This window comes from Hyperoodon ampullatus (assembly GCF_949752795.1).
Source record: "Hyperoodon ampullatus genome assembly, chromosome: 1".
Classification (NCBI taxonomy): Eukaryota; Metazoa; Chordata; class Mammalia; order Artiodactyla; family Ziphiidae; genus Hyperoodon; species Hyperoodon ampullatus.
Window position 1 is genome coordinate 178,089,152 of NC_136914.1, and position 12,255 is coordinate 178,101,406.

General features: G+C 44.2%; 2 protein-coding genes across 2 annotated transcripts in view; one reads left to right on the forward strand and one right to left on the reverse strand.

Moving 5' to 3' along the window:
• Positions 1 to 12,255, forward strand: part of LOC307058216 (protein FAM184B-like) — a gene marked incomplete at both ends in the record, with an annotated part of 76,170 nt that overhangs the window by 31,558 nt on the left and 32,357 nt on the right.
• On the reverse strand, positions 1,354 to 6,358 carry LOC307056763 (THO complex subunit 2-like). The gene has a single exon (XM_079709640.1). The coding sequence runs from the start codon at positions 6,350 to 6,352 to the stop codon at positions 1,511 to 1,513; it is 4,842 nt and encodes a 1,613-aa protein (XP_079565766.1). The 5' UTR covers positions 6,353 to 6,358; the 3' UTR covers positions 1,354 to 1,510.

A 12,255-nucleotide genomic window follows, 5' to 3' on the forward strand; every position in this document is an offset into this window, starting at 1 on the left:
ACATTAATGTTGAACTTACAGTTTTAATCCTTAAAAATCATTGTTCCTGTTCATCACTGATGAATGGATAAACAAAATGTGGTACACATCCATACAATGGAATAGTATTCAGTTATAAAAAGAAATCAAGTTCTGATACATGCTACAACATGGATGAACCTTGAAAACATGATGCTAAGTGAAAGAAGCCACATATAACAAAAGGCCACATATTTCATGATTCCATTTTTATGAAATGTCCAAAACAGGCAAATGCATAGAGACAGAAAATATATTAGTTGTTGCCAGAGGCTGCAGGAAGGAGAGAGTTGGGGGTGACTGCTAACAGATGCAGGGTCTCTTCTGAGGGTGATGGAGATGTTCTGGAATTACTGTTGATGGTCACAACACAGGGATATACTAAGAACCAGTTTTAAATGGCATATTTTATGAGAATTTCATCTCAATTTTTTTAACTACAAAAACAGTCAATGTTCCAATAAAGAGAATCATGGTATCAGCATGATCATAATTAGAATAAAAAAGGCATATCATGAAAATGTCACAATTACTGGGCAAGGGAAATTCTGATGACACATTTAAGGGCACATTAAAGGATAAAACTGCTATTGCTGTTAAAACATGTGAAGATGATCCTTCCCAGAAACTGAAATTAAAATTTTTACAAGAAGCCAAAATCCTCACGCAAGATAATCATCCCAGTATTGTCAAATTTATCAAAGTTCGCACACAAATACAGCCTATCTACATGATTAAGGAACTGGTTCCAGGAGGCGATTTCCTCTCCTTTCTGAGAAAGAAGGACGAGCTAAAACAGTTAGTGAAATTTTCATTAGATGCTGCTTCTGGATGGCAAATCTCGAGTAAACATGGTATACACGGGAACCTTGCTGCAAGAAACTGCCTGGAGGTGAAAATAAGGTTCTGAAAATCAGTGACTTTGGAATGTCTCGTCAAGAGGATGGTGGTGTGGGACTTCCCTGGTGGCACACTGGTTAAGAATCCGCCTGCCAATGCAGGGGACACAGGTTTGAGCCCTGGTCTGGGAAGATCCCACATGCCGCGGAGGAACTAGGCCCGTGCACCACAACTACTGAGACTGCGCTCTAGAGCCCGTGAGGCACAACTACTGAGCCCACGTGCCACAACTACTGAAGCCCGCGGGCCTAGAGCCTGAGCTCTGCAACAAGAGAAGCCACCGCAGTGAGAAGCCCACACACCGCAACGGAAAGTAGCCCCTGCTCGCGCAATTAGAGAAAGCCCGCGTGCAGCAAACGAAGACCCAATGCAGACAAAAATAAATAAATATATAAATTTATTTTTAAAAAAAAAGAGGATGGTGGTGTGTATTCATCTTCTGATTTAAAGCAGATTCCCATTAAATGGACAGCACCAGAAGCTCTTAATTATAGGAGATACCATTCTGAGAGTGATGCATGGAGCTTTGGCATCCTCCTCTAGGAGACCTTCAGCTTAGGGGTCTGTCCATACCCTTGATTGAAAGTCTTCATTATCTGTGCTTGTCCTGGGACTGTTTCTTCTCTTCCTTTCCTCCTGAACTGTCCCATTTCTCTTTCTTTTCTATCTTTCCTTTATCATGCCTGGACTCCTTTTTGCCACCAGAGGAGATTTTATCCATTTTTTCAGATTTAAATGAGTCACCGCCTTTTTCTTTGCCTGACGGTTTTGACTTATTGTTTTCCTTGTCTTTCTCATTTGGATAAGGAGACTCACACGGACTCTCACTTTTGTGTTTTGAAACCCCCATTGTTCCATGTTCCTCTTTCCACCTCTTGGTTAATAAGTCCGGTGGCACTTCTCGGTCATTGTCTGAGTGATCCCTTTTCCGCGCTTTCCTGTCCTTTTCATCTTTTATTTCTCTTTCTCTGGATCTTTCCCTCGACTTGTCCAAATCTTTCTTGTCCATTTCTCTCTCTTTACTCTTGGACAGTGGTGGAGGAGTATGATTAATGTAGAGCTTTGCTGAAGATTCCTTGAGTTCGATGAGACTGTCCTGTAGAAAATGAATGGAGATGACAGGTGAGCTGGCATAGCTCTCAGAACCCAGAGGAACTTTGGGAAGTACTGTTGAGCAATGTGATGGAGAAGGGTAGGTATCAATTTTGCGACGTTTTAGTTCCCTTTCAACCTCTGCAATATCTGATCGGGGAACAGGTGACTTCAAGGACCCAGAAACTGGTGTTTTCTCTCCTCCTTTAACGTTTTCCTTTAATTTCATTTCCTTTGCTATATCTCTTTCTCTGGATGGCTCCTTCTCCCTTTCCTTTTCTTGAGTCGACTTTGATTCTGCATTGGGGACAGTGGTCTTGAATTTCTCATCTTTAGCTTTTCCTTCCTTCTTGAATTTTTCTTTCTCTTTGTCAGACTTAGGTGTTCTTTCCTTCGTCTCTCTTGCTTTTTCATCTTTACTTGGCCGTTGTTCCTTCGGTTTTTCTTTACCATCTTTACCAAGTACTCGGGCCTCTGGAGTAGTAGCTGGAGTCTTTTCTTTTTTCTCTTTTTCTTTCTCTTTCCCTTTTTCTTTGCCATTTTCTTTAACAGCTTTGCTGTTAGAGCCACTATTTCCATTGCTTGAATTCCCTTTTGGTGTGGCATTAGAAGCTTTATTAACTGCTTTCACACCCCACTGAGATCTCTCCCTTGATTTATCAGTCTCATCGTTACTGCTTTCAACCGATTTAGATGCACTTCCTGTTGACGATGAAGAAAGCCCACTACAAGGCCCATTTTGTATACTGGCAATTGCATTCCTCGGAGGGGGGTCTTTGTGATGAAACTCATTTTCAGGTATCATGTATGACTTTCTACTTTTCAACTGCCCAGAGTAGCCCATAGCCAATGCATATAGATCTGGCCTCTTCTCTTTCTCCTCTTGGCAGATTTTATGCACTCTTCTTTCCAAAGCCTGACCCAGATTCAAAACTTTTGGGTACCAAGGAAGTATTTTTGTTAGCACAATCAAGATATTCCGGATGTGAGTACATTCGCCTGTTTCAAGGCAATGTACCGATGCCTTGGTTAGTTTGTAATGCCATTTATGTACAACGTGTCGAAAATTTTCATAGTCTAATTGATGAGCTTTATTTCCACCATCAAAACCAGTTGCCCGTAATATAGTAAGAAATCCTGGATAATTTCCACATTCCTTTTCATATGTGGCTCTATCACTGTGCCACCTGGTCACAGTCTCTAACATGCAGCAAAGGAATCTTCCATATCGACTAGCTTCATTTTCAGTACAGCTTGCGACTGTGTAAATTATACCAGAGAAAACTCGATCATAGCAAAGAAGTGTGGAAAACTTTGGAGTTTTCTGTTGATGTACCAATTCAACAAAACGAGCACAGTAAACAGCATCAATTGCTGAAAAAATGCATCGAGGAAATATACACAGCTGTAGAAATTTTGTGATGGTCTCATTTTTGGTAGATTTTGCTAAAAGCCAATTGTCCTTTTCCAGTTTCAGTCTCTGTAGCACTCGCTGTACATGTTCCATCTGCTTCTTTTCTTCTTCAAGAAGCTTGTCCTGAAGGGCAGTACATCGCTCCTTCTCTTTTTTCTTTTTATTTGGAGGCATTTCCTGACTGTCATCAACTGCTTTCATCTGGACTTTAAGTTTATTGACTTCCCGTTCATAGCTGGTATGTGGAACTGCAAGGTCATACATTGTCAGTGACCAGAATGTGGCATAGAATTGAGGGCTGATGTCATCCCAGACTTTGGAAACATGTAAGGAAACCACTGCTTCATGCACAGGAGCCATCACCATTTCACATGATGTAATGTACTTGTGAACTTTACGTTGCTGTTTATTTCCCTTCTCTGATTTTTTAAGTTCATCATACTTGGATGAAATATGGTGTGCACACATTGGCCTAGACAGGAAAAATGCTGCATCATGGGGTGTGTGAAATTCATTACAGAGCACATCAATTGAAGGCACTCGCTTTATATAATCCTCTGTGCTTAGATTAGATGCTAAAAAGCCACCAAACTGTACCAGGGTATCATGACACTGATCATAGAGCTTTCCCACAAGTTTCAAATGTTTCTCTCCACCTTCCTGAAAGATTACCCCATTCCTCTGCTGAGCCATAAGCACATAGAGAGGAAGAGCAAGATCATGGTCTAATAGTGCAGCCTTTAATCTCTGGGAGGATTTTTTCGTGTTTCTTATCTGGCCAAAGTAACCACCCTCAGCTTTTAGTTGCTCTCCACCAGTCATGGCCTCTAGTTGCTCCATTGTCATTTCTTCTGTAATTTCTATTCCTGCCATTTTTTCTACCACTTCTTTCAATATAAGCAGGTCACAACTTTTGCCTGCCTTTAGCTGATTAGCCACATATTGAAGAAGACCAGCAAGATCAATTGGATATTTACGAAAAACTGCACCACAGAAACTAGCCAGACTCTGAAGCCAGCTTGAGATGGTTGTGTCGTCATGCTTCATTCTCTCCTTTTCTGGATTAGCTAAAGCTTCAATGATACAATAGGCCAAGACGTCATAATTCAGTGACGTGAGGTATTTCAATGAATCTACTACAGGTGTTATTAAGTTATCATACTTCTGTATTTGTGACAAGATATAATCAAACAAAATGGTTGGATTGCTGTGGCTCAACTTGCCAATTTGTCTTCCAGAGGGCTTCACATTTTCCTTGGTTAGACGCTTCGTGATATATTTGGCTCTGTCTATTGTTTGAGCTTTAACTTTTACTAAAAGTGGATGACTGTTGTAAGTTTCATTCTTCCACTGGCCATACAGACGATATCTATGCTGGTATGGAAATGTTTTCAACATTCCCCACAGTTCCTCAGACATACAAGCATTGCAGTCCATCAAAGAAAGAGATGGAAGTAATACCTGGTCAGTAATGCTAAGCAAGCAGCTAAGGATAATTTCCGTCTTCTCTTTATCTTCTTGTTTGCTTCCATCAGACTGAAACTCCTTCATAAATGACTTGCCTATCCGCACCACTTTTGCGAATAAAATGGGATCGTGAGAAAGGTGAGGACCAAGGTAACAGAACATATTGAAGACGTCTCTCCGCAAATCTTCAAAGCTCTCTGCTTGTTTTGGTGCTCTCTTATTTGGCAAAGCATCAACAGGTGAGCCTTTAGCACCTTTAGCAACGCCAACTCTTCGGTAGAGAGGCTCAATAGTTATATGAATAAGCTTGCAAATAGCAAGGGCTATTAGTTTATGGGAAGCTGCATAGTATGGAGGCATCTGATCCATAATGTTCTGTGCATGCTGCCAATCACCAATCTTTAACAAGGCTTCCAACAAACCAAGTTTTTGGTTGTCAGGTGGCTTCTCCACTTTCTCCTCTTCTTTTTCCTTTTCTTTCTCTCGTTGGTCAATGTTATCGGAAGACAGTACAACCATTGTAAGTTTTCTAACAATCTGCTTAGCTGCTACAATTTCTCGTTTGTGTTCATCCATAATGCAATTATCAGCTGGAAGAAGATGTACATATAGTTCACCTAATTCAATAAGATTAAATTGTAGAAGTACTGCTGCAACTCTGTACAAAGATGAAGGAGTCTCTCCATTTGGTTCCTGGTAAAACTTGAATTTGAACCCAAGAATATGACACAGTGTTTGCGGTTCACACATACTCATGTAAGAGTCTAATAAAGATATAAAGAAGTCATCGTGTTCTGGCCTGCATTCAAACACTTCTAAAATGACATCCAGAACTCTATTGGGATCCAGATTAAAGCATCCTATTAAAGATTTGATATTTTCTGAGATCAAATCACTAGTAATATTTCCAGATAAATCTTGCCCCAATTCAGCAATCAGCCTGGCATAACCTTCATTTTCTTCTCTTAACAAATTAAATTTTTGCTGCTTATAAAAGAGTTTTGTCTTGATTTTAACTGACTTTTGATTGAATTGCTGTGATTGTTTGATAAGCCCTAACGATTCCAGTGTTTCTGGATCCAAGCGTTCCTTTAGAACTGTGTCTGAAACGAAATACAAACATGCTAATACCAGTTGTGTAAAACAGTCTCTCTTGCTTTTTTCTTCCAAACAATTTGTCTCAGTATCTAATATGCAGAATACGTCAGCAAGAAGGGAGGGCATATCCTCACAAAATTCACTAATGTCATTAAGAACATTAGATGCCTGTTGATGCTTTAGATTTCCTTTAATGACATGGTATGATAACTCATAAACAGCTTGCTGGAAATCTCTATAAGTTGAACTCTCATGGCTTTTATTTTCACTGAGGATCCGGCATAAATGCAAAAATTCACCTCTCCCTGATTTCTCCCAGTTCTTTATCCACTCTGCGGGAAGCACGACAGCTGCGTCCGCCATCTTCCCCTCACTAGCAGCAAAAACCCGATGTGTAGCACGCGAGCGGGGGGTCGAAGCGGAGCAGCGCCCACGGGAATGCCGGGAGCCGCCTCTGTGTGCTCATAATTAGCTGCGTGACGTTGGGCGAGTCTGCTAATCTCTCCAAGACCCTGCCCTTACCTGTAAAATGTAGAAAACACCACCCCCTCTCAGGGCTGTTGTAGAATGCAGTGAAATGTATAGGAAGATGCTTAGCACTGACCCTGGCACTGGGTAAATTGTGGTGGCAACTCTGATTGCCTTGTCCAGGCTGGATAGCCCTTTATCAAGTCCTGAATTCATGGCCTTCTTTTTCCCTGGCTGGAAAGTTTATAACTACAACTTTAATTTCATTAATAGATATAGGACTTTTCAAGTTATCTGTTTCTTCCTGAGTGAGCTTTGGTCGTTTGTATCTTTGAAGGCATTTGTCCATTTCATCCCAGAGTTTGAATGTTCCAGTCTCCGGCATAAAGTTCAAGTGAAAGTAGGCCTGAGGCTCATCTGAGAAACAGCCATGAATCCACCTGGCCAAGGTGGAGCACCTTAAATTCAGTTAGAGACTCACCATGTGACACTGGAATAAGGAGACTGGACCAGAGTAGGGGCTCCTAACCATTTCCGATTACAGCCCCCTCCAGGTGAGGAAAACGAAGTCCCTCTCCTGGAGAAGGATATCATCACACAAAAATATGCATGTACTTTCAGAAGGTGTCAGGCCCCCTGAGGCTGGTCTGAGGATCCCTTAGTGCCCCACCCCAAGGTTAAGAAAAGTGATAGCTGATGGTCAGTATAGGGATAGGGGATTTAAAAAAATGGTTATTATGGGATTACATGAAATCATGTGTGTGAAACTTCTGAAAACTGTAAAATACTATAGAATTTAAAAAAATAAAAAGAGAATCAAAAAACCTTTTTATTTTATAATAATTTTAGATTTACGGAAGAGCTTCAAAGACAGCGTGGTTTACCTCTCCCAGCGTCGACATCTCACATACCAACAGTACATTGTCAAAGTTAAGAAATGAACATTGGTATGTTACCATTAACTAAATTCTGGACTTTATTTGGATCTCGCCAGTTACTCCACTAATGCCCTCTCTCTGCTCCATGAGGCCATCCAGTTTACCTCATTCATTTCATTGTCGTGTCTCCTTAGTCTCTTGTAATTTGTGATATTATTCAGTCTTCCTTGTCTTTCATGGTTCAGATACTTTGGTGAGTGGTGGTCAGGAATTTTCAGTTGAGGTTTGTCTGAGGTTTTCTCATGAATCCACTGGGGTTATGGATTTGGGGGAAGCACACCGCAGAGGTGAAGTGACCTGCTCATCACATCTAATTCGGGGTACACGATATCAATGGGACTTTTTCCTGGTGATGTTATCATTGATCACCTGGATTAGGTGATGTCTGTCAGTTTTCTCCACTATAACATACTTTCCTCCTCTTTCCATATTGTATCTGTTAGAAGCGAGTCAGTAAGTCCTGCCCACAGGTCCCAGGATAACTGCCATGCTCTCCCATGACCCGCCTCCCTTGCCACTCTTGAGAGTGAGATATGGGCATGTAGAGTTCCTTCTCCTTCCCCTGAACGTGCCTCTATCTGGATAGGATGTGCACAACTGAGGCCGCCATTTAACGACCAAGAGGGTCAACATCCTGAAGACAATGCCGACACGTCAGGGATAGCAGTGCAGAAGGATGGACAGAACATGGGCTCCTGATGATGTTGTCGATCTGTGAACAAATATTTAATGAACAAATGAACATAATGGGAAGAGCTCTCTACTTCTTGCCCAGCTATTTCACAAACGTTTCGAGGTGGCTCATAAGGAAGAAACCTAATAACATTCTGTGCCAGTGATTTTCCCTCCCACGGACTTGCCGTTAAGTGGGATGATACATTTTCTTGTATAAGATGGTTAGAGTTGGGTTTCTTCTTGCTTATAGCAGAAAGAAAACGGATACACTACCCTTTTAGAAAAATCCTCCTGCAAACAAGCCACCTTTTTGAAATACCTCTCTGGAGACTCTTACAGAGATGTCCTTTAAACACGGCTGATGTTTTTATCTGAGAGAGAAAGTGTGTGTGTATTTGTGTGTAAAGGCAGCAGGACATGGAGTGTTGAGCAGAAGAGCAACCAGCTAAGAGAAGCAGGTGGGAGAAAAAGCTCAACCGAAGGCATCGAGTGCTTACCGTTCCCACAAGAGGGATAAAGGAGAGGAGAGGACAGTTTTCACTCAGTGTGTATTGCATGCCAGGCAATAGGAGCTCTAAATACATGATTTTATTGACTCCCCATGATGGGCTTAGAGATTTAAAGTGGCTTAAAATCTGACTCCAAAGTCCTGCCACTTTCCTTTACCACCCCAATCCAATCCTTAGACAAGATCTCTAGAAATGTCCCCAGTCCATCCACTTTTCTCCATCTCTGGCGTTACCACCCTGATCCAAGCCCCATCATCCATTTCCCGGTCTGCGGCATCTCGCATCTCACTGGTGTCTCAACTGCCAACCTCACTCCTCCTCCCTATGGTCTGTTGTCTGCACTGTCTATTGGTCGCTCCTCTCTCCAGAATGATTCAAGGACATCTCAGTGTGCAAATCCAAACTCTTTCCTGTGGTCCCTTCGGATTTCCACGATCTGGTCCTGCTTGTCTCTGCAGCCTCATCTTGTACATTTTTCACTCCACTCACCGAGCTCCAGCTTCCTTGGCTTTCTTACTGTTCTTCCAGGTACTTCCTAACTTAGGGCCTTTGCCCATTTGTCCTCTTTGCCTGGAATGCAACATCATCCACCATTTCTTGGCACGGCTCATGTTTTTCAACCTGCAGGTCCTGACACAGGAAGCTTTCATTGAGCACACCAGGGTAGCTCCTCTCTGTGTGTCACCCAGGGTACTCCCTTTACTACCTTCATCTCAACTTGAATTATTTTTATTTCTCAGCTACTCTCCTTAACTGACTCCCCTGTTTAGAATGTTGGCTCCATGAAGGCTAGGACCTTCTCACCGCTGAGCCTCCAGCACTCAGAACAATGTATAGCACGTGGTAGGTGCTCAATAAATACTTAATGAACAAAGGAACATAATTGGAAGAGCTCTCTATTTATTGCCCAGCTATTCCACAAAGGTTTCGAGGTGGCTCATAAAGAAGAAACCTAATAACATAGAAAAATGTAAATGAACACCGAGAACATCAGAAATAGGGAAAGTGTAAATTAAATTACAAGAGCAACACCAGATACTTAAACCAATGCAATTCTTAAAAATGAGCCTAATCTTGGCTACGGGTCCCCTTTGTAAATAGTTCAATAAAGCCCTTTGTAAATGGCAAGGGGTTCTAGACATGGACTTCCTGCCCACACAGCCTCACCTGACTGAATCAGAACGGTCACTTACCTGAACTGGGCCAAACTCTCTCACACTTGGACCAAGAGATACAGAGAAGGACTTGGACAGGGGGTGATATGTTCTGGAACTATGAAAAGAACAAGCCTTGGGCCATGGGCAAGTAGATGGAGCAGCTGGAAAAGCAAGCGTGGGAAGAGGAGCAGGAGTACAGCATGGCCATGCGGAGATGGAGCAGCGGAAGAGCTCATGCAGCTTCAGAGAAGACGGTGGCAGCTGTAGCTGTCTGCTGACTCCCCAGTTCCCATGAGGCCATCTGAATTTCCCCAGTTAGATCAGCAGGGCTCTGCTGGGTCCTTCTGACAAATCTTTTTCTTGAGCTTCTAAGTCTCTGTTTTTGGTAATCATGTGGTGCTGAGGCCAGGATTGATTGATAAGAGACGATCACACTGAATCACACTAGGCTAGATTGTGCTGCAGTACCAAACATCCCCCCAAACTGAGTGGCTTACAAAGCAAAGACCTATTTACCACTTCTGCTACATATCCATCAAAGGTTGACTGCTGTTCTGCTGCAAAAAATCTTCACTCTGGGACCCAGACTGATGGAATAGCCTGTATTACCAGTCACTGTGACCATCTCCTGCCTTCACAATCCAGCTGGGACCTTACATCCATGAGAAGTAGGACCTGTGAATGTTTTGTCTCCTTAAGTATTGGCACAAATGTCAACATTTCCGATTTGAGACCCACACCCCCAGAAGAGGCCACTGGGTCATTTGCTAATTCCCCGTTCTTCTTAGTTTTCTGACTTGGTGCTGTGGCCAGGTGTTGCCTCAGGGTTCAGCTCTGGACCCAGGCTGTCCCACCCTAACCCACCACCCGTCCTAACTAACCAGCAATGGCGAAGCAGGTGGCCCCAAGGGAAGAAGAACCATGGGAAGTGTTGAATCCTGACTCCACCGCTTATTAGCAGGGTGGCTCTGGGCTACTTGCTCAGCTTCTCTGAGGCTCTGTTCTCTCGTAAAATGGGAGGGATAATAGTGGATAGCATGGTAGTAGGGCTTAACTGGTTTTCAAGGGTTTAGCACATTTAGTGCTCTATACATGGCATTGTTGTTACTGTGCTCTTGAAATACGTCAGTAAGTTTGGGGAACTCGAACCAGTGCCTGCAGCAGCTCCCCACTCCAGCCCACCCCAGAGACTGTGGTCCCTGCAGAAGACACTTTGGCCTCACCGTGCTCCTGACCTTCCACTGCTCTTCCTTTTGCAGAGGCCCTGAGGCAGGAGCTGGCGGAGCAGCGGGCTGCCTGCTCTGAGCACCAGAAGGACTTGGAAGTGCTGCAGGCTGAGCTGAGGGCCCCGGGCAGTGTGGGCAGGCGACAGGCCATCAGCCAGTGTCCAGGGGACAGCGAGGACCGTGCCGGCACTGCAGAGGTCAGCACCCCTGCCCTGCCCATGCCACACCCTTCTTGGAGCAGTGTCAGGGGGAGGCTCTGGGTGCTCGGTCACCCCCTGTCTGAAGGGGGGAAGAACCTCTCTTTCCACAGGCCTGGGGGACACTTGATGAGCCTGCAGGCTCCCATCTTTGGAAAGCAAAAACAAGCTTTAAGTGCAGCGTGTTATTTTAAATGCACATGCAGTGGGATCTCAGGGTGTTGGTGCCAGACAGGGTCCGTCCTGTAGACCTGCAGAGAGTTTCTCAGAACACCTCCCCAGACAGACTCCCTGTCTAGACCTCCCTGTTCCTGTGAGGACAGGTGAGCTTGTCACCAGAGGTCAGTGCTGACTCTCCTTGAACTTTCTGGTCACACTCGGCCCATCATCCCCCTCCTTGCCCTCCATAATTCCTACCTTGCTGGGTAGCACAGGGACCTCCTAACAACCCAGGCATCTCTCCCCAGCCCACCACATACGGCTTCAGGTATTCATCGAAGGTGCATCTGTGTAAAGCCTTCAGTGGCTCCCTACTGCTGTGAGAATAAGCTCCCAGTGGTCAGTCTGGCATTGAAAAGCCTTTACCCACTGGCTGCATATCCCTCTCTGCTCTAAATGCAGACTCTGCATCCTGCCTCACTGCCTTTGCATATGCCCTGGCCCCTGCCTGGGACCCCTTCCTCCCTCTTCAGTGCCCAGTCAATCCCTCCGTGCTACGGGCCTCCCCTCCACACCCGTGACCTCTCTACCCTCTGAGCTCCTGGAGCACTTCCTGTTGCTATAGCTCAGCTGGCACCCACCTCTACTGCCTGTCCTGTTGGAGAACCATCACTTCGTGGATTCCCTTGTTTCCTCGCCTGGACTAGGCATCCTTTGAGAACAAGCCATGTCTGCCTTATCTCATCCCCCAGCCCCCGCTCGGCACACAGCTCTGCACACAGTAGAGTCTCCACCAGGGTGTGCAGACGACCACGATTGGTTGGTGTCCCAGCCCTGCTGAAGATCGCAGGAACATGGGGATGGTTCATTCCAGATTTTGCTGCTACTGAGAACCTGAAGACAATTTCTGTGTTTAATGAGAATTAACAAATGATGT